The 27,710-nt window shown below is 34.3% G+C and overlaps 1 protein-coding gene across 1 annotated transcript; it reads right to left on the bottom strand.

Moving 5' to 3' along the window:
- Positions 1-14: 14 nt before the first annotated feature.
- Positions 15-8,851, bottom strand: LOC127736950 (uncharacterized). The gene is made up of 2 exons (XM_052247516.1): positions 8,089-8,851; positions 15-323 (listed from the first exon to the last, which is right to left on the bottom strand). The coding sequence occupies exons 1-2, from the start codon at positions 8,353-8,355 to the stop codon at positions 27-29; spliced, it is 564 nt and encodes a 187-aa protein (XP_052103476.1). The 5' UTR covers positions 8,356-8,851; the 3' UTR covers positions 15-26.
- Positions 8,852-27,710: the final 18,859 nt, after the last annotated feature.

The following is a 27,710-nucleotide window of genomic DNA, read 5'->3' as shown; positions in this document are numbered from 1 at the left end:
CAAGAAACAATTGATAATAGACGGCATCAGATATATTCATTACTTCTCCATTTGATATGAGTATAATTTGCCCGTCTTGGTGTTAGCAATGATGAAGTCCTAGCACGGAATTCTGTTCCTTCTACCTCCAGGTGCCCGTTAAGTCCGTGTCTAAGTGGTGGTGAATGTCTGTAAGATTCGTCCAGTGAATAGTTACTACCACTTAAACTACTAATGTCGGAGTTAGAACTTTGAAATTCGTACATACATCTTAATTGCACAATTGTTGAGCGAAGGTCTATGAATTGTTTCATGAGGGATCGGTCTTGTTCCTTCATCTGAAGCTGAAATATAAAACAGAAGGAGCATGCATTCTCTATGTTGTTTCTCATCTGAAGCTGAAGTATAAAACTGGGGAAAAAAACATTAGTGATCGATCTTATCTATTCTTCTGATGTTAAAGTATAAAATAGAAAGAAAAAAAAAAAACCACGAGTGGTAGGCCTTGATCCTTTAACTGATGCTAAGTGTAAAATAGAAGAAACATTTTAGTGATCAGCCTTGTTTCGTCATCTGTAGATCTCTGTAGCTAAGTGTAAGGTAGAAGAATTATTTTAGTGATCGATCTTGTTTCTTCATCTGAAGCTAAGTGTAAAATATAGAAGACACATTTAAGTGATCGGTCTTGTTTCTTCATTTAAAGCTTAATGTAAAATAAGAGAAACATTTTAGTTATCGGTCTTTTTTCTTCATCTGAAGCTAAGTGTAAAATAGAAGACTAATTTTAGTGATCGCTCTTGCTCTTCATCTGAAGTTTAAAATAAAAGCAACGATATTAAGTTCTTTGCTGATGGACAAACTGACGAAATATTACAAATGGTGGAAAATATTGATTCTTACTTATCTAATTGTTTTTCAATAGAAAATCAATGTAGTTATGTATTGCTTTGAAATGAATCATTAGAAAACACTTTTCTGTAAAGGGAGTTTTCAATGGACCGAAGTCTGTACTCGAAGTAATGTATCAACATACATTTTAACTGACTTTTAATAGGTTTTAAGAGCACTTCAGTTATAACAATAACGAAAATTGAATGTATGACCATTTTATTTTGTCTGGCGATTTATTGAATTAAAAAAAGTCCATTAATAGGTGATGTCAAATCTTGGATCGTGTGAAATTCGAAATAATATTCCAACTTTATTGTGCTTTAAGTATAAGACAGGATAAAAACACTCCGTTTCGTTTTACGTATAAACCTATTCATAAAGCCGAATGTTTACATCAATATTTTAACATTCAGAAACCTTTGCATCATAAATTTGTTATATGATATGGATATCTATTCCAAATAAATACTTTAAATAACTTTCACAAAGTCAACACGACATTTTTATATTAAATACTGCATATCATATTTCTTGTTTCTGAATGAACATGTTTTTCTTCTCCTACTGTCATAATGAAGATGTGAACTCAGACAAACTTGAGAATTACATATAAAATCTGATCAGCTCATATGTCTCTCTGTAGAATATTATAGACAAATCACATATAAAGAAATAAAATGATTAATTCAGGTGTTTTTTGTGAAAAAGACATGCATAAGGTATCCCAAACAGACAATACCGAGGGGGCGAATAAAACCGAACACATAACATCATGGTAATCTAAAATAATTATGAGTACAGTTAACAAATTATATCCCTGCTTCCCATTTGTATAGATCTGGCTAAGTTCGGGAAACCTCGAAAAGTAAAACAGGGTGTGCCATTTATACTAAAGATTAAAATAAGATCATTGAAAACCAGACTGGTTTACTACATGTAGGAGTTGCGGCTGCACAGCACTCCGAATAATAAACCAACGAACGGACAGACGGACAAATAAACAGACGAAGAAGTTATAATACTCAAACTTTTGAAAAACAGGGATATAAAAAAGACGATAAGAAAAACAAGAAAAACAAACAATAATACACATAAAATTATAAAGAAAATCAACGATCGAGCCTGTAACAGTTAAGAACGAGGATTCAGTCTAGCTATGCTATGTAGTACGCGATCCCTATGTTCATATTGCTATGGTGAATGCTTTCGAATATCTAGGGTAGGTAGGCAAGCTATCTCATGTCATGTGAACGGTTCCTTACATGTTTGGGTGATGTATTCTATATACATTGTAGACTTTTTGTTTGTTTACACTTTGTTTTACAACTATATATCTACTTGTTTGTAAAAATACGTTATGGGGCACACATTCGGTACTCCTCGGCATATCCCTACGGCAAAGTTCCGAACCGGACCTAGCTCATTTCAAAGGTATTGACACAGGCTATTCGCCACTTTAATTTTTTTCTGGGATCCGGGCCCGTCTGGCCATCACAGGGGTTCAAAGTTACCCCATAACGTATTTTCAATACAAACCACACATTCGGTACTCCTCTGCATATCCCTACGGCAAAGTTCCGAACCAGACCTAGATCATTTCAAAGGTATTGCCCCAGTCTATTCGACACTTAAATATTTTTCTGGGATCCGGGCCCGTCTGTCCACCACAGTTTTAGTTATATGTCAATTATTATGGCACATTTGATAAGGAAATTTTCAGTTTTAGATTAATAAATTAGTATAGAAAATACTTGTTCACATTCAAAAAAAGATTAACATTACATGTATATGGAATTGTTTTCATTTTATATATACAGAAATTGATTTTGAAAATGGTTTCAATTGAAATACTGGATATTTGAGGATTCCGAGTGTATGGAAAGCTTGTATGTAATTTTTCTCTCATACATTGCATCTTTTTTTATTTAGTTCATGGAATATATATATCACGATTTCTCATATCTTACTTAAATCCATTATTAACAATATTAGTTGTTCTTTGATTTTTTTATTTTCTATTCCTACATTGTTTCTGTACCTCTTAATCATAAGGAATCAAAAAACGAGAAAAAGAACGAAAAAAATTTTTTTATTAAACAAACAGTGTCCTCCGAAAAAAAGTGGCTGTTATCATTATTGGTATTTAAAACGGACTGAAATCTTTTGAGAATCACCACAAGCCGTGAAATTGTCGAATTCCGCTGTTAAATTATATTTAACTGATATTTTGAGATATTTGGAACGTTTGAGTCTTATATAGTTTTTTGGTTTTTAGACATATCATCAAAATTGGAAAAAAAGTGTCTGCTTAATTGGCTGCTAAAAATGGCTGCCAGCTTGAGTCTGGTACTTATTTGTTAGAGATGTTCCATTGATTATATACAATTGACAAACGGGTTGTCAGTATAATCCGTGAAAGCAACCCAACGCCACAATAAAACCAGTAAACACATGTTGAGATTAACATGTGATATTCAACAATAGACAAAGACTATACAGTCATGATGCCAAGCTCAAAAAAGCCCAAAGTATAATAAGCCGTGCATAAATTTAACATGTTGCAGAGATCTGTCCTTTAAATTTTAATCATGGTATATGTCCTGCTGCGGGTTCGTTTGTTATTTCCTCTTTAGATTTAGGAGTTGTTTCATCTGTAGCGAGTCTGTCTAAGAGTTCCCCTTAGAAATTGCATAAAGTTAAAAATACATAATTATCAAAAGTCACAATCTATTCAATTCGATTTTCAAATATTAGAAAGAATAAATAGAAAGACAACAATTTACATATGTATTAATTCATAAATTTGAAATTACTTAATATGCAAGTAAATTCGTATAATTATGGTGTGACGGGTTATTTCCGATTTGCAAGTAAATTACACTTTCACCATTTTAACTTTAAAATGTGTTCTTTTTAACCAAAACCAATTGGCACTTACTTACAACTTCTCGTCCAATCAAATTGCTTATATTTGCCTTCTAATTTTCATAGTACATACTTTTCCTGTGTACTAAGTAACTACGCATGAATGACCACAAGTGTAAGATTTCATTGTATGGTAATCAAGATATTTAAAACAAAAATTGCCACTGGCTATTTTGAAATAAAATGCTGTGTTCCAAATTAAATTAAATAGTTTGTAATTAGTTTTCACATTGATTTTAAAATATCCTGCTATTAAAATCTTTGGATCTAAAAAATGTTTTTGACAATTGCAAATGTTATCATTTAAATAAAGGGTAATACATATGGTTCTTTATACCTTGATTAGAGTACAACGATATCTTAAAATTATGATAATGTATCATCCATGCAATTACTTTGTACACAGAAAAGTGTGTACTATGAAACCTTGTGAAGGAAAATTAAAGCAACTTGGTGATAATTTTTTAAACTTTCTTAAGGAAAGTGATCTATTTCGTCATGAATTGATTGATTTATTGATTATTGGTTGCTTAATGTCCAGTGGCAAATATTTCATGCATGTTCAGGACGATGTCATGAATTGAAAAACTGTGATTATGTCTGAAGATAATGTGCAAGCTATATATATATATATATAAACATATTCTGATAAATCTTTTAGTTTTTACTTTGAACTAATAAAAAAAAACACAAAACCTAATATCTCTGATCTATTTGTAGTTGCTTTTTAATGCCTATCTGCTAGACTATATCTACGGGGACAAACTATCTATATGTTTCAAATTTATTATAGCTTTAGTTTTACTGTGAAATTAAAAAAATGTTTTCAAAACATGTAAAGCTTCCACTGCAATTTAATTATTGCCTGCTTTTGGTCAATTTATTTTGTCATCTTACCTTGTAAGAAGAACATGTATAGTAAAACACCGCTTTATATCAGTATACATACTTACACCAGCAGCTACCATCTTTTCATTCTGGAGTGAAGGGCCTTTTGAAATCACATATTTTACAATGATACTAGTGAGTAGATTTACAAAACTCGTTAATGAGCTCCGTTTTACAAACACCTGTGATACAAATAGTCAGCCAAAATAAACTATCAATAGACCAATTAAAAGATTACTCGAGTTGTAAATATGTGCTAAATTGGATAGTCTATGGAAAGGTATATACTATGAAATTAAGAGCTCGGGGCAAGCCCCTCGCTCTAAATTTCATAGTATATACCTTTCCATAGATTAACCTAGACATAGATATACACGTTGTTGTTCTATTCATTTGACATTATACCTAGTAAGATTTTATATTTGGCCCCGAGGTTAACAGTGTTGTACGAAGAATGACTTGTTATTGGAGCGGAATAATTTGATAAAACTGATTGGGGCCACTAGTTTGTTTTTGTTTACAGTTAATTATTTGTACATTTTATCTTTGAAAACGATCTTTTATAATCTAACGAAAATAATACTAAGCTGTTGTATGATCTTATCTATGTCAACCTGTCTCTTGTAACACCGTTTGTCAATGGCTTAACTTTTTCATAACTTACTATCGAAATAAAATATTTTAAGGAGATTTAGAATTAGACGGATTTGGACTTTTCAAAGGGTCTGTCTAAATTATTTTGATTTATGTCCATAATGTCGTGAAATTTATATAGAGGTTAAAAGGACAACTAAATTATAAATCAAACTGGAAATGAAACTTAAACTTTAAAATGTTGAAGTATTATGACGAACCACCTTTTACTTTAATGTAATTATTAATTTTTGCTTAATAATGTGACGCTTTAGTAGTGATTCTCGGTTTTACACAGAAAGTTTAGTTTCACAAAAAGAGACATTATATTTTTGTGTCTTTAAAATGTAATAAAATGCATTTGTAATATTCGTTCGTGGTTGAATTCGTTTGTTTATAACGCCTAGTTTGTTAAAATTTGTTTCATAGATTCAGACTCAATATTTTATTAAAGTATCACCACGTGTTTAACATAAAACATTCGAATACATATATTAAACATAGCGCATATTAAAACTAACAGTAAAACATCATTAACTTAAATACTAAAACATATACAAGCGCCATTCTATCAAGAATTATGAGAGACTGACATATCGTGGTGGTCTGACTAATTTGAAGTTCGATTTAATCATTCGTGTCATAAACATAATTTTAGTTAATTTACTAATATTTTGCATTCATATTAATGAATCATAATTTATAATGAAGGAACATGACAAATATGAAATAAATTACTTCTGTAAGGGTTACATTCCGTTAATGACGGATTTCTGGCACGTCCAATTAATATCAATCAAAATGATGCATTTCTTATTGATAAGCGTCAACTAATCAATATACCGGTACATAAACTTCAAAATGATTAGAAAATATCTGGCAATAACAAAATATATTGCCCCGGTTTCTTCGTTGCTATTATAGAAAATATCTTAATTAAAATAATTTATAAAAATCTTTATATCAAGAAACATCAATAGTTTTTAAGAATTGTGATAAGATTGTCATATAATTGTGCTTTTGTTATTTATTTATTATACAGTTAATGCTTTTCCTGTGAATTTTATTCCGTTATATGTTTTCTGTACCCTTTGTTGTTCCAGTGATGGAAGAGGAGGAAGTGTTTTGAGATCCAAGAAAACCTAGTTTAACTAGCACATCTTAATGTGTCTGCCCTAAATCAGGATCTAAACAGACAATGTATATAGTTCATGAAACGATTGCTATAGTCTTTCTTTTAAGTGTTAATTCTATTCTTACGATTCTTACGAATGTATATAACTAAAGCAGTGGTTCCTTGTCCGTGTTTAGCTATACTGTTACCCCTTTTCATTACTTCAAGCTTTTCAAGCGTTTGTTAAGGTTTAGTGTTTGCAATTACTTTGGCCTCGAGCATCGCCGAAGATACATTATGCGTCAAAGTGAGTATATGGTGCAGTGAAATTGGTTCATTCAATGTTATTATATAAATATTTCTTTCCTTCTGGATAATCATTCATCATTTGACTTTTCTCCATAATGCCAACGTTGTCTAATTTTATAGGTCCTTTTTGTATACATTTATATCTGCTAGGCTATTACAAATTTCAAACTGAGCGTTCCGGACGTATAATCAAGAAATCAAATCAAACTGAAAAAAGGTTTGATTTGCTTCATGGACCGTTTAATTGTATCTCATTCACACCGTCCTTATAATAATTCATTTTTATTATATGTAGAATAGAAACAAATTACTTTCTCCATGGTGTATAATGTAATACTATTAAAATGAATTGAAATATTTATTTTGAAATATATCTTTGAAAGTCCTTGTTAACTTAAAGGTCTTAACTACAACTTTTGTAGAGTTGGATATTTACAGATGTGCTGTGGCATAGACTAACCGTCCTTTATAGAATGTTTTATACTTATTTCTCGATGTCTTTTAAACCTGTTAAGTCGTTGGGTTGCAATCATAGACGCATACCTCACATTTTCTTTATATCTTAATAGAAAAACAAAGCAGGGGCGGATCCAGCCATTTTTAAAAGGGGGTTCCAACCCAGGATAAAGGGGGGGGGGGGGGTCCAACCATATGTCACCATTCAAAAGCATTGATCGTCAAAAAAAGGGCCCCCCATCGAGTCCGCCACTGCAAAGGATATGGGTATCCATCCATTGTTATATTTATTCTATATATATCAGATTTTATCCGATATTTTATTCAAAAGGGTGAACATATTATTCAGAATAATTCTACAGTATAACTGAAACTAAACCCTTTCTTTTCATCACAAAATCTTCGAACTGTCCACCTATTCATATAAGCAATACGGATGTCTGTACTAAGGTACGACCATTGAATAAGGTATAAAGGTTTCATTGTATCCCCTGTTCTCTTTAAACGTATGCAATGTAATGTGCAACATCGATGTATTAAACTGAGTCCTATAACATATCATTGTTGGTGAAATTTAATCCCAGTGCAGTTACATTGTCGGCATTTTTCAATAGATTCTTGTAGCCGAACCCTTACAAGAATGTGTATTCAGTACAAGTATTTGTTAATAAAAAGAAAAGTTTAATTAATGCATAAAAATACCTGCTTTTATAATGATAAAGGTTTATATAAAACATTTGAAAAGGAGGAATGTGCTGTTCTGAAAGAAAATTGCATCGAATTAATTGGTACTGGTAAATTTATCTGCAAAAGAACTGCAGTCTAATAACTCAACGAATTAACACATTTTCTATTCAAAATACTTGAAAATATCATCATTGAAATTTACTTACAATTTCTTGTTTGATCCATTTCAAAGCGGTGCTTAAATCTTTCTCCCTGGAGACCAAATCGTTTCCAAAATGTCCATTTGTGACCTCGCTACTCTCGCTTGATTTTCTAAGTTTATTAGCATATCTGTCTGGAAGGCAGACTAAATCGTGTTGTTTGACAACATTGGACATAGTCTCCACAGAAGATTCACGTAAACATTGTGGAATTTCAATATTATCATATTCTTCCTCCTCTGCAGTGACATTAATTTCTATGTCACATTTCATTATGTATTATTGACCATACCAGGAGATTGACACACACTTCAACCTTGGCTTTCTATATTCTTAATAAATACTAACAGTTTTTGAAAATATTCCTAATTACATTTTTTTAACAACATTTTTGATCATGTACACACAAAAGAAGACGAACACAACAGATGTTTAAGTCCCTTATTATATCTGCATTTAAATCTTCACTTTCATCAACTGACAGTTTTAAATCCCTTCAAATAAATGACATTTATTATTTATCCATGAAGTAGTTCCTTGACGTGCGAAAAAGACCCATTGATTAAAAAGACTAAATAATTTGAACCGATCATCTTCGATACCTTTTATTCGTCTGTTCATTCATGTGGAACGCCTTTTGACATAAAGAATGAAGTAACTATTCTGATTACATCAAAGTCCATTAAAATGTACACAAATAAGGTGTTTTGTTACTGAAATGGACACAATCTTTGCTACCTTGTGTCAAGTTATGTGAATATTGTATTTATAGTTTTACTAAGTAATTTGTAATTGCCCAATATTTACTTTATACGTAAAGTGACATAACTTATGACTATATATATATATATATATATATATATAGTTATTACACGGTGTATATCACCTGAAGTAGGTATACGTAAATGTAGATAGCTACTTGCAGTTAAGTGCATGGAGACTTTGTTATTTGTAAATATCAAAGACATGCTGACAATTAAAATATTAACACACAAATTAAACTTTTTTTTTTATTAAAAAGTTTTGTTTACATAACCACTTCCGTAGATTGGATACAATATCATTCACTTTTCCATGAGGACGTATGTATTATATATATTTATGCTTTCCATAATATTGTTAATTTTTATCATATTTGGTTTAGATAGTTATAATGAAATGTGTTTGACTGACGGAGATTTTATAAATAAGAATTAAGAAATGACTTTATAATCACATAAAAAAAAGTGCGGCAAACTAATTATATGTTAGGAATTTTCTTTTTATTCCTTGGACTTGTATATTTATTCCTTTAAAATGTATATAAATTCTTATGAATTGTATATTTTTGGTGCAACGCACATGTCTTTTTCATTGACACATATCTACCGGTTATTGCCTGAGGCTCAGTATCCTAGAGTAAATAAGACCGTGATCATTGCTTGTCTGAGGCTCAGTATCCTAGAGTTAATAAAACCTTGATCATTGCTTGACTGAGGCTCAGTATTCCTAGAGTTAACAAATCCTTTATCATTGCTTGACTGAGGCTCAGTATCCTAGAGTTACCGAAACCTTGATCATTTCTTGACTGAGGCTCAGTATCCTAGAGTTGATGAAACCTTGATCATTGCTTGACTGAGGCTCAGTATCCTAGAGTTAATAAAACCTTGATCATTGTTTGACTGCGGCTCAGCATCCTAGAGTTATAATTAATGTAACCTTGATCATTGCTTGACTGAGGCTCAGCATCTTAGAGTTAACGTAACCTTGATCATTGCTTGACTGAGGCTCAGTATCCTAGAGTTATTAAACCTTGATCATTGCTTGACTGAGGCTCAGTATTCTAGAGCTAATAAAACCTTGATCATCGCTTGACTGAGGCTCAGTATCCTAGAGTTAATAAAACATTGATCATCTGTTAGCTGAGGCTCAGTATCCTAGAGTTAATAAAACCTTGATCATTGTTTGACTGCGGCTCAGCATCCTAGAGTTAATGTAACCTTGATCATTGCTTGACTGAGGCTCAGCATCTTAGAGTTAACGTAACCTTGATCATTGCTTGACTGAGGCTCAGTATCCTAGAGTTATTAAACCTTGATCATTGCTTGACTGAGGTTCAGTATCCTAGAGCTAATAAAACCTTGATCATCGCTTGACTGAGGCTCAGTATCCTAGAAATAATAAAACATTGATCATCGCTTAGCTGAGGCTCAGTGTCCTAGAGTTAATAACACCTTGATCATCGCTTGACTGAGGCTCAGTATCCTAGAGTTAATAAAACCTTGATCATTGATTGTCTGAGGCTCAGTATCCTAGAGTTAATGAAACCTTGATCATTGTTTGTCTGAGGCTCAGTATCCTAGAGTTAATAAAACCTTGATCATTGTTTGTCTGAGGCTCAGTATCCTAGTGTTAATTAAACCTTGATCATTGCTTGACTGAGACTCAGTATCCTAGAATTAATAAAACTTTAATCATTGTTTGTCTGAGGCTCAGTATCCTAGAGTTAATACAACCTTGATCATTGCTTGACTGAGGCTCAGTATCCTAGTGTTAATAAAACATTGATCATTGCTTCACTGAGGCTCAGTATCCTAGAATTAATGAAACCTTGATCATTGTTTGTCTGAGGCTCAGTATCCTAGAGTTAATAAAACCTTGAGCATTGCTTGTCTGAGGCTCAGTATCCTAGAGTTAATAAAATCTTGATCATTGTTTGTGTGAGGCTCAGTATCACAGAGTTAATAAAACCTTGATTTCAAAAATCAACTACATGTATTATATAAACAAACTAAAGTGATCCACAATGTAACGATAGAACAATAACGCAAATATTGTCTGAGTAAAATATCTGAACACTTTTGATATTCAGGCCGAGTGATTATCCTTTTACCACCTGTATAGCACTCTGTTGTATGGGATACACCTGAATTCGGTTAACCCAATTAAAAGTTTGACTACATTAAGCCCATCTTTCATCCAGTATCATTTAACACCCATGCGATCTATACACCATCCAGAGGAATAAGCCCCTCCTCCTTGACTCGGCTCTCCCGCGTTGGCACATCCTGTTGATTCAGGTACGACTCCATGACTTAATAATTGGGGCAATCATGGAGAATTTTGTAGCACTTTAATCTTATAAAGCTGATACTGGATCCGATGCCGAGAAGATCGGCAGTGGTTAATACCAGTGTGCACTGGTTGTGGAAATAAATCACTCTGTGATAAGTGATGAACATTAAGTAATGACTGGCAACATCAATGGACGAATGCCAAATAATGGTTAAGGACAGACGCCAAGATGAAGTAAAGACTAAACATTAACAATTGATTATAAATAAGGACCGAAGACCAACCCAAAAGATGCTTCAAATTAATAACTATCAAAGTACTATGATTAAAACATTGGCGTGTGGTAGTATGTGTCAAATGTAAATAATTTACTAAACCGGAAGTGAGTTATCGAATGATATTTGACCGACAGTATGGAACGCCTCAGCTGTCTTATGTGGAACTCTGATATTACTTTATGTTGTTTTATTATTAATTGATAATATTTGTCTTTACTAAATATGGTTTTGACATTACGTAATGATGTTTTGATATAACTCAATATGGAATAGTCATTACTTAATGATATTTCGATATTACACGATATGGTTTCGTATTGACTTGATATAGTTTTGTCATTACTCAATATGGTTTTGTCATTACTCGATGTGGTTTCACCATTATTTAATGTGGTTGTGTCATTAGTCAATGTGGTTTTAACATTACTTGATGTGAATGTGACTTAACGTTATGTAGTTGTTTCATTACATGATGTGGTTTTGTTATTTCGTAATGATGATTTGCCTATTCTTTATATGGTTTTAACATTACGTAATGATATTTCAAAATTTGACGATTTTACACTACATGATGTGTTTGTTTCGTTATTTGATGTGGTCCTGTCATTCTTTGATGTGGTTATCCCATTACTTGATGAGGTAAAACCACGTGACCAATTCGGACAAAATATGTTCTATTTTTAAACAGATTTCAATATATCATTTGTTTAATGTGCTTTAGATGGGTATCGCTATCCATTGAGTTAAAGTTCAAATTAAAGTTCGAGTAGTTGTTCAGAGTTATTTAGCATGAAAAAGGTAACCGGCAGACAATAATAAGAAAAAAAATATTAAAAAGTTTACAGTATTTCTTACATAATTGGGATGTTCCCAAACCACTTTGTCTTGTTGTTTTTATCCTAATTTCTCAAACGGAAGCAGTATTTTTGTAATAAATTTGTAAAATATTCCACGGAACCCTATGTCTCGCCAGATATTGCTGCTGTAAGTGTAAAAGCGTCATGTTGATCGGCTGTACATTTATCTATACATTTATCGGTAAAAACAAAATTAAAAAAAAAATGTTTTTCTGTAAATGCTTTTTCATGAAATTGAGGAATAACTCCTATACTCCTATACAAGTTTTAAAACACTTCATGGAGGTTTACAAATTTATCATACCCTATAGTAAGATATAAAAGGTCCCGAAATGAAAAATTTAAAAAACTAGAAACCTAACGATCTATAGATAGATAGATAGATAGATAGATAGATAGGTAGATAGGTAGGTAGGTAGGTAGGTAGGTAGGTAGGTAGGTAGGTAGGTAGGTACAGATACAATAGTTGAGGTAAACAAATACAGTATGATATTCTAAAAGTACAAAATTATAATGGCATACGTATTTAGTTACATGTATAATGAAAGGTTAAACTCAATAGAAATAAAAAAAAAATGGAGATGGAGACGCCGACGCCACTATCGACGACGAAATATAGGTTTGTTGGGTCTCACCCCCGCTACATTGATGTCGCAGGCTCGACACAAATCAAACGACTTGAACTTTAATGTTAACAAATGAAGCACTTTAAATCAACTCACACTAAAGTTACAGGGACACGGGGGTTGGGGGCTCGGACTTAGCGACAAAGCATCAATACCATAAAAAAAGAATTCTCCGATTTTTTTTTAGCGTGAATGATCATTTGAACTTATACAAATATCATTCTTTTATTTGTAAGCAATTGAATTCCCTGATCTACCTCGCACTAATTCAAAAAAAAAACTTTTTGGAATATCTGTTTCACATGTGACGACGGACATGTTCCAGTGGTCGTATATTATAACCATAATACCGTCATCTTTTTCTTGAATGTGAACTACCAAATAAAACCAAATCACTGTGTTTGTACTTTCTCGAATAACACGACGGGTGCCTTTCTGGAGCATCCGAGATCACCCCGATGGATTTATATTACCCAGTCATACCGATCTATTGAGTCCGCCAAATGAAACTGTTTTGTATGCCACCGCAACTGAAAGTTGGGGGAGGGGGGGCATATTGTTTTACCCCTGTCCGTCCCATTATTGGTATATAGTTATTCCGCATAACTCCTCCTACAGTTTGAATCCTAGGAAGTTTTCTCTTTACTGTCTGTTTGTACATATATTGAAGGTGCGCGTGTGGTCAGGGTCTAATGTTTATTAATATTTGCTCTTTTGGGAGATAGTTGAACTTTGTAATTTTTTGGGAAATTTACTTGCATAAGAATAGCGTTTCCAGATAACTCCTCCTACAGTTTGAATGCTAGGAAGTTTTCGCTCTGCTGGCTGTTTGTACATATATTGAAGGTGTGCATGTGGTCAGGGTTTTTATTTTTATTATCTTTTGCTCTTTTGGGAGATAATTGAACTTTTTTTTTGTCATTTTTGGGGTATAAGCGGTTAAATGAGTTGAGTGTGGGGCATCACTTTGTCTAGTTTACATTTTTTTTCTCGTGTTGTGCTGTTACACAAGTGTAACAGTCCGATGTAAGGTTAGGATTTAGCGCTCACATATATGGTAAACTCCGCCACGTGCACTTTCTTTATGTACCTGCCCCAAGTCAGGAGCACGAAGTTCAATTGTTGTCGTTGATTAAATGTGTGTCATTTCTTTTTGTAGATTGTTTAAATATAAATAAGACCGTTTGTTTTTTTCGTTTGAATTTTTTCACATGGTGCATTGTGGCCTTTTATAGCCGTGACTATATGGTGTGTTGAAGGCTGTTCGGTTGCCTATATATGATTTCTTACATCCACTGCATTTAAACTCTGGTGGATAGTTGTCTCATTGTCAATCACACCACATCTAACTTTATTTCAACTTCTATGTTGCGTTTTGTATACTGTAACATTGTTTATCTTTTGTACGCATACCCCGGAGCCCTCTTTTCGGAATCCCGAGCAAAAGTCCTTGTTCCGCGATAGAAAATTTAATTACGAACTCATATAAGATAGCACGAATTTCAACTCAAAATCTTAATTAATCTAAATGAGACTTAAATTCGAATCTTTACTCAAATGCAAACTCAAAAAGTGACTCCAACTCGAAACTCAATGCTAACTAAAACTTTAATTCTAATAATGACTTGAATTCGGAATCGGAGACTAACTCAAAGTTCTACTCAAACAGTAACCCTAACTTTAATTTGAACTCTAATTCGATGGATGGCCACACTCATCCAAGGCACAACATGTTACCTCATCAAGTAATGGGATAACCACATCAAAGAATGACAGGACCACATCAAAGAATGAATCAAACACATCATGTAATGTAAAATCGTCAAATTTTGAAACATCATTACATAATGTTAAAACCATATAAAGAATAGGCAAATCATCATTACAAAATAACAAAACCACATCATGTAATGAAACAACTACATAACGTTAAGTCACATTCACATCAAGTAATGTTAAAACCACATTGACTAATGACACAACCACATTAAATAATGGTGAAACCACATCGAGTAATGATAAAACCATATTGAGTAATGACAAAACTATATCAAGTCAATACGAAACCATATCGTGTAATATCGAAATATCATTAAGTAATGACTATTCCATATTGAGTTATATCAAAACATCATTACGTAATGTCAAAACCATATTAAGTAAAGACAAAATATCATCAAGTAATAATAAAACAACATAAAGTAATATCAGAGTTCCACATAAGACAGCTGAGGCGTTCCATACGACAGTGATGTTCTATTACTAAAACCAGACAAACAAGTTGCTTTTTTAAAAAAAAAAGACAATACGTGAACCTTAGAACTTTTTTATTCTAATTATTAATTCAACTGAATAAGAAATTATATATCAGTGTTATCTTGGCCATGTGTGTGGAGGATAATATTTTCTTTTTATTATAAATCATTACAAATTTGGCATGTTGAGAGAAGTGTTAAATATAAAGCAAGGAGAGAAAAAAAGATTCCCAGACGTTTAATTTCTTAAAGAATAATAATAATTCAAAACATGGAGGACACATGTATCTTCTTCTAAAAATTCATAAAATTAATCTAGAAATAAGTAATGAGGCATTGCGAACTGGTCAGCTAGCAGGACACATTAATGTTCCTTACCGACCAATCATCAATAAGTGTAACTCTCCCGCGAGAGATATTTACTTGATCTAATTATAAATGTAAAAAAGAAGATGTGGTATGATTGCCAATGAGACAACTCTCCACAAGAGACCAAATGACACAGAAATTAACAAATATAGGTCACCGTACGGCCTTCAACATTGAGCAAAGCTTATACCGCATAGTCAGTTATAAAAGGCCCCGAAATGACAAATATAAAACAATTCAAACAAGAAAACGAGAAAACTAACGGCCTTATTTATGTACAAAAAATGAACGAAAAACAAATATGTAACACATCAACAAACTACAACCACTGAATCACAGGCTCCTGACTTGGGACAGGCATATACATACAGAATGTGGCGGGGTTAAACATGTTAGCGGGATCCCAACCCTCCCCTAACCTGGGACAGTAGTGTAACAGTACAACATAAGAACGAACTATAAAAATCAGTTAAAAGAGGCTTAACACATCAGATGGATAAAAATACAATTACTACAAATACAAGTGGACGTGGCCGGGTACTTGTACATCCAAACAACAAAAAGACACTAAGTACAGATCTGAGAGTACTCGCAGTTACTGACAGCTAGTGCAAAGCCACTAACAACTAATAAAAAAGAAACTGTTATCAATGCATTAGAATTTATTGACACACAGGAGAATATTCTTTAAAGATTCACAACAAAATAGATTTAACTGCATTTGTTAAATTAGTTCTTAGAAACAATGAATTTGAGTTTAATGGACTGTTATACAAACACATTATAGGAGCGCCCATTGTCACCAACATGCACAGATCTGCATAGGTCTGCCCTATTCATTAAAATCTTAGATAAGTTCCAATGGAGAGAAAACGTCAAATTACACTATCAATAGGGATGACGGTTTTATGGTCTTCACAGGTAAATTAGAGCAAGTTGACGATTTCTTTAACCTTGAAAACGAAATTGACCATCTACTTAAGTTCTAATATGAGGTGTCGACATCTAGTATGGCCTATTTAGAGGGTGATAAATGGTTATTTTCGTGCAACGTTTTCGGCCTTTTTATTTCACGTGTTTCCGTGTTTCGACGTTTTATTTCTCGTTTTTCTCATGTTTGGTTCGATGTGCGTGCTTCGTGTTTTCCCTTAATTATTTTCCGTGTTTCGTGTCGGTACTCTTATTTTCTCGTGCTTGTCCCGCATTTGATTAAACAGTAAACCGGGACTAATTCAAAGTCAGCCCAAATATTGTTTTAAATTATAAACTAATTAACTGGTCCCAAGATATTTATTAATAGCCTATTGTATTACTATGATAAATCGGATGCAATTAACGGACGCCAAAAGGTGACCACATGCAGGGTCGCCATGTCCATTTATGATGACTGCATGATCTCCAAGAACGGCTGAGTAATAACGATTGGTACTTTTTTCCTTAATATTTACGATTTCATTCCTTGGCTTCGTTTTTCCAGACTGTTTTTTTTTCGTGCAACGTTTTTGCGATTTGTTATTTCACGTGCTTCCGTGTTCAGACCCTCCCTTTTAAAACCCTCTATTTAGATACCGAATTGTACAAAAGTGAACGATTCCATAATAATGGAATTCTTGATGTTAAGTCACATATATTAAAAACACAGAAACGTATCAATATTTACCAATCACTAGTGCACATCCAAAACATACATAAATTTAAGAGCATTACAGTGTGTGAATAATATAAGACATTTCTACTTCTACCACTAAGTGACCACCGTCATTTGGTTGACTATCCTGTCACTGTTTGGTGTGCGCTTGCATACTTAACAAGTCAAAAAATAATTTTAACAGAAAGCTAGGAAATGATTTGTGCTGTACATGACATTTATACATGGTGCAAATAAAAACATGAGACTTGAAAATTAATGTGCATGCAGTAGTCTCTTGAACGAGTCAAGACTTTCTGCAGCGGTCACTGAAATAATAGTGACATCAATAAATTAAATAAACATTCAATTAACTTACAGGATAACTTAATTGAAAGAGAGTATTGTAAAAAGGAAACAGTAAAAGTTGTAAACATGTATATTAACGAACAGTCTTTATTTTACTTGTTTTATTTTCATTTGAAACAGATTTTTTTTATCTGATTTGTCAAAATGACAAGTGTGCATAATGATTTTATTGTTACAAATCAAATCCCAAAGCCCACTATAACTCATTATGTAGAAACCACAGCACTATTTTAAAATATCTCTCTGTGAATATCTAGACACAGATGTTTGATACCATAGGTCGTTATAATTAAATCTTTACCATTTAACTTTCACTTGTTTATCAAACTTTGAGGGTACAACTTTGCTCAAGTCAGTAAACCCTTGCAATGCATAAAATGTAGCTTTACAATAAATATACATGTTTGAAAAGGATCTATAGATTGTTTATTATCATATATCAGATAAGTGAATTAGCAATCTTCGAAAAAATTTTATTGCCATGTTTTAAATATCTTAGATACACCGTATGGAGGTGCTCTTAATTGCAGGAAGCTAATACAGATAAGATGAATAGGTGTTCAGAATGAACAATAATTTAGCTTCCGAATATTCCTCCATAGACTATATTTCTAACTAATAAATATGCGTGAACCCTCAGGGGTTCACGCAATAAACCTTCATTCACTCAACGTAATAACTTTTGTATAAAATACAAGCAATACGTATGTAACTACCGTCTCCGAGGAGACGGTCTTAAGAGTTGAACGATGTACAGCCTGCGGGCTGAATGCTTCTTACATGTACTATCTGATTGGAAGATAATTACTGACTCTATAATAGTGAAGTTCGTTGATTGGTTGGGACAATCATAACATAGTAATTGTCTGTTAATCCCGTAGAGTGTCGGATTTGAACTCTTTATTTAAGCAATTAGATTTTGCCTTGTTACCAATCATGCATATCGGTACACAGGTAACACTTATCTATAAATAGCCGAAACTCCTAAAATTTTGTAAACACACACGTGATTATTTCACACTCAATCCAGTCGCTCACTTCCAAGTTACGTACATTTTACACATGAAAACATAGGAAAACACCGCGCATGCTTTTTTTCTTAGGTTATAGATATTAATTCTTAGTAAAATAATCAAAAGACAGAAAAAACATTGAAAACGGAGATATCCAAATCATTTTTTTTTTCAATTAAAATTAGTTTACAATGAAATCTTTATCTCATCTCAGGAGGCGGCGGCACTTCGACCTTTTTATGGTAGGGGTGACTAGCTGAGACATCCAATACCCCACCCTTTTCATATATCTTGAATAACAAAAGGACATACCCTAGCTTTCATATTTTTTTACAATATTTATACCTACATATAGCTATCATTGTTACGTTATTTCAACGGGAGATGAATAGTTTTGGCAAATGTCTTAAGCATTTATAGCAGTAATTTTAATTCCATCTGTAAAAAAATATCGACATCTGATTAGTTTCAGATTCACAATCATCCACCTTGTTATATATATCACCTAAATTTTCGACCAGCGGCTCATCCCTTCCACTCATTTATAATAATTCAACATACCCCAAGGTTTTTAGGGGATCCGGGTGTGGGCTGGGTTGGACGTTGTCTAGCTCTCCCTAGCTTTTCCTATTAAGATAGCAGACGTTGAAGAACAGAAGACTAAAAAAAAACCAAAGGGGAATATAAGAAGAATAAAACGAAACTACTCTCAGACGATAAAAGCAATTATACATGTATGCTAGCTTATTTTAAGCAATAAAGTTCAACATACGGTCTTTTACAATGGACATGTCATTACAATATTTTAAGTTCTTAATCCTCCCAAGTCTAGCTATAATATGTAGCATAGTTGTGAATACATGTAAAACTAGACAAAGTGATGCCCCCGCACTCCACTCTGAAGTAACTGTATCATAACAAAGTCAATGTAGGACTTTCTTTGAGATATTATTGTCTCAGGGCGACAATTAGCCAGCAAAGTGAAAACTTCCTAGCATTCAAACTAGGAGGAGTTATGTGGAATAACTATATACCCATAATGAGACGGACGGACTGACTGACGGAAGGACGGAAGGACGGACGAACAGGGGTAAAACAATATGCCCCCAACTTTTAGTTGCGAGGGCATAAACATATCTTAATAGCAAACAAACAATTCGTAAGGGGTTCCGCGGAACACTGTGTCTCGCCTGCAATTGCTGCTATCAGTGTATAGTGTAATGTTGACTTAAAAAGTGGGTCCATTTATCAGTATAAAGAATTTTCAAAAAAAATCAAACTTTTTCTTTAGACGCTTTTTTCTGGTCTTGAAGATTAACTTATGTCCAAGTTTCATAACAATCCATGAAGGTTTAAAAATGTCCAAAAAAGTTTAATACCAGACTGTAAATGTTAACTGAAAAAACTAAGTCCATCTATCAGAAAAAACTGAAATAAAAAAAATATTTTCAAAAGTTTGCTACAAACACAGATGATTAAGACATTACCCCTCCGTTTCCAGTGTTAATACATTCCCCCCAAAAAAAATTTGGTAAATCTAAAAAAATGTACAAGCCTTTTATAAGTTTTGTATTCCACTACAATTTATCGCGATTTATATACAAGGCTATTCTGAATGAATTAAATTACAAAGCGAAAACATTTTCCACTTTCATCAGCTAAAGACGGCTAGCTTTTTAGAAAAGCTATTACTTCTGGGGAACATACATTTGATGTGTTTTACCTTGATAGACGCCATTTTGAAAATCAAAGATGGCCGCCATGATCGGATAGATTGTTTTCGTGACTACCCCCTTAATATGATTAAATACACCTATAGGCATGTTCTTACAAAGTTTCATGTTTGTATCACCATTTGCATGATTTTTTGTGGTAAGCTGCTCAACTAAATCCATGCATATACTAAATTCAGTCACGTGTGCACTTTATTTACATTTATCTGGAATCCGAAACGTATAATTGAATAAAACTATTTCATTCGGTGATTGTTTATCGGAAAAGTTTAACTACTAATGAACTTCCGAGTTTTGTTGCCGAATCATATCCTTAATAAGCAATTAACACAGAAGTGTGGGGCACGTGAGAAATAAGTGAGCCGATAGGGTGATGTTAAGTCGTTATTCTTTTTATATATTTTCCATGCGTTCCCATCTGTTTCTTAAACTTTTTCATAACAGTTGTTGATTGCTTAGGTGTATATTTTATAGATTTCTTTCTGAATCGGTTTATACTCAATTTTGTCAATGATTATTTACTTTTTTTCGTCACGGTTTTCCCTCTCGCACTAGCGCCGTGATTGTCTGATTTCTTGCGAAAGGAGTCATGGTTATACCCCCATCACACTGGGACCACGATCCCGCTACACTCTTAAACATTATGAAAAATATTGGAAGTCGTAGTAAGATCGTGGTGATCGTGGTAAGGACTTGCCAAGGTCTTCATGATCGTGGAGGCCCACGACCAACTTTGAACATGCTCAAAACATTCGTAGTGCAGTCGTGGCCAAATACCAGTCGTAGTAGAACCGTAGGAAGGTCGTAGTAAGGACGTAGTAAGATCGGAATGGGCGTAAAAGCATCGAGGTGCAATCGGGAAGCCAATGGAAACAAATTCGCTACGACCTTACATCAATTTTACTGCGACGATCCCGATTTCACTACGTCTTTATCACGCTTCTGCTATGATATTGATATGATTAAACTACGATGACGAAGACAATAGTACGCTGCTACTACGCGCTTGTCGTACTTAGTTCGACCTTACTACTATACTACTACGTCCTAGCCATGACCTCATTATGTTGATATTAAAAAAAAAGGATGCAATAACTTCTAACTGTAGTTCAACTACAGTGTGGACTGGGGCTGCGGGTTCATCTGCAGTAGTAGACTCCTCATCCGAAACTGTCATATTTGTTATATTTTGGATTAAATTAATGGACTGCTCCCTTCTCTATCTCTACTTTTATCACAACGACCTCTAATGTTTTCTTAAGGAAACTGGTGTGTACAATGGAAAAGTTAAGATATTTATAGGGACAAAGAGCGCAGTGACAACGTAGTGGAAAAGTAGTGGAGTCGTGGAAGACTTATATTGAGATCGTAATGCGATCGGAAAGGTCTTGGTAGAAACGTACAGAGATCGTGTAAGTCGTGGTGAGGTCTTATTAGACGTAGTAAGAGCGTGAAAAGATCGTAACTAGAACTTGTTACTATCGTAGCGGAATCGTAGCAGGATCTTATCAGGATTATAACAAGGTCTTGGTATGAACGTGAAAACTATGAAAAATTAAACATTCAAGCCAACCATACCACGATCTCATCGCGATCTTTTTTTTTATAAGTCGTTGTGGGATCTTCTTGGTCTTGGTCTAGTGTGACGGGGCTTTTAAGGTCAATCCATACGGAAAAGCTGTCGGTGAATTAGAGTACGGGAAGACAATAATTCAATAGAAGTACATTTCTGAAAATTATGAAAAAATAAAAGAAATTCTATGTACACGTGTTTTTTTAGTAAAACTTAGCCATTCGAGTATACATATTCATCGTTTTAGATTTGAAGTATAATGTGACTAAATCAAAAGCATGCGATGACCTTCAGTATCACACAACCGCAACATATCATTGATGGATGGTAAATTTGATGTTCTTGTCCTTTTAAAAGTGTTTCCATTCATTAAAGGGTAATGGCACGAAAGTAGGGGAATACAATCTCTCTTTGAAAGTCAACACATAATCATACAATTAACATATAAAGATCTGTTATAAATGAAGAGTAAGGGGTGTATTTACTTGCGTCCTTACCATTGTACTCAGCACTTAGAAAATCATGCTCAGACGATTTGATATTTAACGATATACGCAAATATACGAAATTATTGTCGAAATCTGTGATTCTACAGGAATTTAATGACACTGAATGGTGTTGTGAATGTTAGATGGTTGTTATCCATATAACCGTTATCAAGAGGTTTTCCTGAACTGATCTATTATATTGTTTACGTTTTAATCGAGATTGTATAATAGGGAGGAGAGGTAATCACCTGATCCAAGCCAGGAACATCGTCAGTTCTACTATAGTGATATCTTAATTTTCCGTTTCGTGTTTTGTTTATTTTTTGTTTTTGTTTGGAAAATTTAGTTTTTACTGCTGATTTGTGATTGTTTCTATTGATTTTCCACAACTTGTATAAAACCGGGACAATCTAGAGATGGAAATAATGGATAGTCACATGTCTCTTGTTGAAGACTGTATACTGACGGCAGAAATGTTTTCATTCTGTTCGTCGTTGGATTGCTGTTTCGCTAACGTCTACCCAACACCCGAGACTCCCTTTATAAAACATAATATTATTTACACCAAGATTTCATTAAATAGTTTGGATATCTTGCATTTTTATGCTTTCCTATAAAGATATTATTTACACCAAGATTTCATTAAATAGTTTGGATATCTTGCATTTTTATGCTTTCCTATAAAGAAGATAAAATTGCTGGAAGACACCTCTTCTAAATAAAAAAAAAATTCTTTTGAACAATGACATATCACTAAAACACTCAAATCTTCTTTCATTTAATACAGGGCTATAAAAACTGAGAAATGAACGAGCAAAAATAAAACTAGAAGAAATACACCAAATTCAGGATAACTTTATTCGAACAACAAACAAACACTACACAGGTTAGATAAAAGCTAGGCTCAAAGCTTGAGTCTAGCTAGATAAAACCAAATCCGAAAACTTTCATATCTACTAAAATATTCATTAATATTAATTTACAAGTTTTTAAATTATAAACTTATGTATGTAAAGTTGACCTTAAGATGTCACATATTGACAATAATTGTTTCAAAGTTATAATCAGTTACATCGAAGGTCAGACAGACTAAATAGTGATTATTTTAACTGATACCCTGTTTACTCCAAAGATCACACGAAAATAACAATATATATTCGGAACACCTCATTAATTGTGGGTATGTGATGAAGTATTATCTGTCATCTCTGATATTTCGTTTGGCTTTGAGACAAAATTAAAGTATAAGGTCACAACTTTTGTAATATATTTATATCAAATATCAATAAACGGTATGAAATGTCACATTGCCGACCTACCCTATCCATTAAAATACTCCAGTTTATCCTCTAAAACATCCATGTTTATGATTTTCAATGTTGAATAAGAATCCGGACTATATACAACGTTTTTGGTTACCCAAATTCTAGACAAGCTGTGAATGTAAAATGTACATATTAAGCCTTCATTATTAGATGTAGTCAGATAGCACCCCGTACTCCTTGTTGGAAAAGTTAAAATGCAGATAAATGTTTAACTGGGTAGACTATTATCCTGATTATTTGATATCAAACGCTTACTTATACTTTCGAACTAGAAATACATATCATGAAAATAACCTGTTAACATGATTAAAGTAAAATTGTATATCTCCCTTATAGTGTGTTTGCATGGTGGCATCATATATTATTTCTGTATACTGTGATTTAGAGGAGATGTTGGATATGCGTCAATGGTACAGCATACATTTCTTCGTTTTATATAAAGAATGGTTAACATTGAGATTATAAATGGTTTAGTATACGGTAATTGTATAATTTAAATATTGAAACAACAAAATATTTGCTTAAATTCGGTAAAGGTGAAAAAAAAGGGGGGGGGGGTGTAATTTTTTTTTTATAAAGAGATACTGTTACTTCTGAGATTATGATGGTATGTGTTTTCTATAAGAACATTCATACAAACGTGCTATTCTGTATCTTTGAAATGAAAGCTGATGAACTATACTCGAAAGTACAACAGCCGATATACAAGTGTAAGTAGTCAGGATTTCTGTAAGTCGGGAGATACTTGTTGAAAGTCTGAAAGTTCATGGTAAACTTATAATACCTCTACAATGCGTCTTTCTATGTCAAATTACTATGATCAGGTGACATCTTACTGGACAACAAGGAGGTGTGGTATGGTTACCAATGAGACAACAGTTACTATCCATCATAGACCAAATGACATAGATGTTAGCAACTATAGGGCGCCGTATAGCCTTCAATAGTTAACAAAACTTATACCGCATAGAAAGCTATAAAAAGTAAAATAACAAAAATACCGAACTCGAAGAAAAATTCAAATCGGAAAGTCCCTTTTAAAATGGCAAAATCAAAAGCTCAAACACATCAAACGAATGGAAAACAACTGTCATATTCCTGACTTGGTACAGGCATTTCCTTATGTACAAAATGGTGGATTGAACCTTGCTTTATAGCTAGCTAAACCTCTCACTTGTATGAGAGTCCCATTAAATACCCCAACAAAACAAAATGTATTTACCACAGCCTATTTTATGTACAAAACAACAAACGAAAAACAAATTTTAAATACAACAACAAACAACAACCACTGAATTACAGGCTCCTGACATGCGACAGGCACATATAGAATGTGATGTTAAGCATGTTTTGCGCTTGATCAACCCTCACCCTAGCTGGGGACAATGGTGGTTTATATGCTTGATCAACCCTCACCCTAGCTGGGGACAATGGTGGTTTATATGTTTGATCAACCCTCACCCTAGCTAGAGACAATGGTGGTTTATATGTTTGATCAACCCTCACTTTAGCTAGGGACAATGGTGGTTTATATGTTTGATCAACCCTCACCCTAGCTGGGGACAATGGTGGTTTATATGTTTGATCAACCCTCACCCTAGCTGGGGACAATGGTGGTTTATATGTTTGATCAACCCCACCCTAGCTAGGGACAATGGTGGTTAATATGTTTGATCAACCCTCACCCTAGCTTGGGACAATGGTGGTTTATATGTTTGATCAACTCCACATTAGCTGGGGACAATGGTGGTTTATAAGTTTGATCAATCCTCACCCTAGCTGGGGACAATGGTGGTTTATATGTTTGATCAACCCTCAACCTAGCTGGGGACAATGGTGGCTTATATGTTTGATCAACCCTCACCCTAACTAGGGACAATGGTGGTTTATATGTTTGATCAACCCCACCCTAACTGGGGACAATGGTGGTTTATATGTTTGATCAACTCTCACCCTAGCTGGGGACAATGGTGGCTTATATGTTTGATCAATCTTCACCCTAGCTGGATACAATGGTGGTTTATATGTTTGATCAACCCTCACCTTAGCTGGGGACAATGGTGGTTTCTATGTTTGATCAACTCCACACTAGCAGGGGACAATGGTGGTTTATATGTTTGATCAACCCTCACTGTAGCTGGGGACAATGGTGGTTTATATGTTTGATCAACACTCAACCTAGCTGAGGAAAATGGTAGTTTATATGTTTGATCAACCCTCACTTTAGCTATGGACAAGGTGGTTTATATGTTTGATCAACCCTCACCCTAGCTGGGGAGAATGGTAGTTACTATGTTTGATCAACCCTCACTTTAGCTAGGGACAATGGTGGTTTATATGTTTGATCAACCCTCACGCTAGCTGGGGAAAATGGTAGTTTATATGTTTGATCAACCCTCACTTTAGCTAGGGACAATGGTGGTTTATATGTTTGATCAACCCTCACCCTAGCTGGGGACAATGGTGGTTTATATGTTTGATCAACCCTCACCCTAGCTTGGGACAATGGTGGTTTATATGTTTGATAAACCCTCACTTAAGCTGGGGACAATGTTGGCTTATATGTTTGATCAACCCTCAACCTAGCTGGGGACAATGGTGGTTTATATGTTTGATCAACCCTCACCCTAGCTGGGGACAATGGTGGTATATATGTTTGATCAACCCTCACCATAGCTGGGGACAATGGTGGTTTATATGTTTGATCAACCCTCACCATAGCTGGGGACAATGGTGGTTTATATGTTTGAACAACCCTCACCCTAGCTTGGGACAATGGTGGTTTATATGTTTGATCAATCCTCACCCTAGCTGGGGACAATGGTGATTATATATTTGATCAACCCTCACCCTAGCTAGGGACAATGGTGGTTGATATGTTTGATCAACCCTCACTGTAGCTGGGGACAATGGTGGTTTATATGTTTGATCAACCCTCACCCTAGCTTGGGACAATGGTGGTTTATATGTTTGATCAATCCTCACCCTAGCTGGGGACAATGGTGGTTTATATGTTTGATCAACCCTCACCCTAGCTAGGAACAATGGTGGTTTATATGTTTGATCAACCCTCACCCTAGCTAGGTACAATGGTGGTTTAAATGTTTGATCAACCCTCACGCTAGCTGGGGAAAATGGTAGTTTATATGTTTGATCAACCCTCACTTTAGCTAGGGACAATGGTGGTTTATATGTTTGATCAACCCTCACCCTAGCTGGGGACAATGGTGGTTTATATGTTTGATCAACCCTCACCCTAGCTTGGGACAATGGTGGTTTATATGTTTGATCAACCCTCACTTAAGCTGGGGACAATGTTGGCTTATATGTTTGATCAACCCTCAACCTAGCTGGGGACAATGGTGGTTTATATGTTTGATCAACCCTCACCCTAGCTGGGGACAATGGTGGTATATATGTTTGATCAACCCTCACCATAGCTGGTGACAATGGTGGTTTATATGTTTGATCAACCCTCACCATAGCTGGGGACAATGGTGGTTTATATGTTTGAACAACCCTCACCCTAGCTTGGGACAATGGTGGTTTATATGTTTGATCAATCCTCACCCTAGCTGGGGACAATGGTGATTATATATTTGATCAACCCTCACCTTAGCTAGGGACAATGGTGGTTGATATGTTTGATCAACCCTCACTGTAGCTGGGGACAATGGTTGTTTATATGTTTGATCAACCCTCACCCTAGCTTGGGACAATGGTGGTTTATATGTTTGATCAATCCTCACCCTACCTGAGGACAATGGTGGTTTATATGTTTGATCAACCCTCACCCTAGCTAGGAACAATGGTGGTTTATATGTTTGATCAACCCTAACCCTAGCTGGGGAAAATGGTGGTTGATATGTTTGATCAACCCTCACTGTAGCTGGGGACAATGGTGGTTTATATGTTTGATCAACCCTCACCCTAGCTAGGGACAATGGTGGTTTATATGTTTGATCAACTCTCACCCTAGCTAGGGAAAATGGTGGTTGATATGTTTGATCAACCCTCACCCTAGCTGGGGACAATGGTGGTTGATATGTTTGATCAACTCT

The sequence above is a fragment of the Mytilus californianus genome, unplaced genomic scaffold (genome assembly GCF_021869535.1).
Source record: "Mytilus californianus isolate M0D057914Y unplaced genomic scaffold, xbMytCali1.0.p SCAF_1, whole genome shotgun sequence".
Classification (NCBI taxonomy): Eukaryota; Metazoa; Mollusca; class Bivalvia; order Mytilida; family Mytilidae; genus Mytilus; species Mytilus californianus.
The sequence above is the reverse complement of the archived record's forward strand: the minus strand, read 5'-3'. Positions and strand labels throughout refer to the sequence as shown.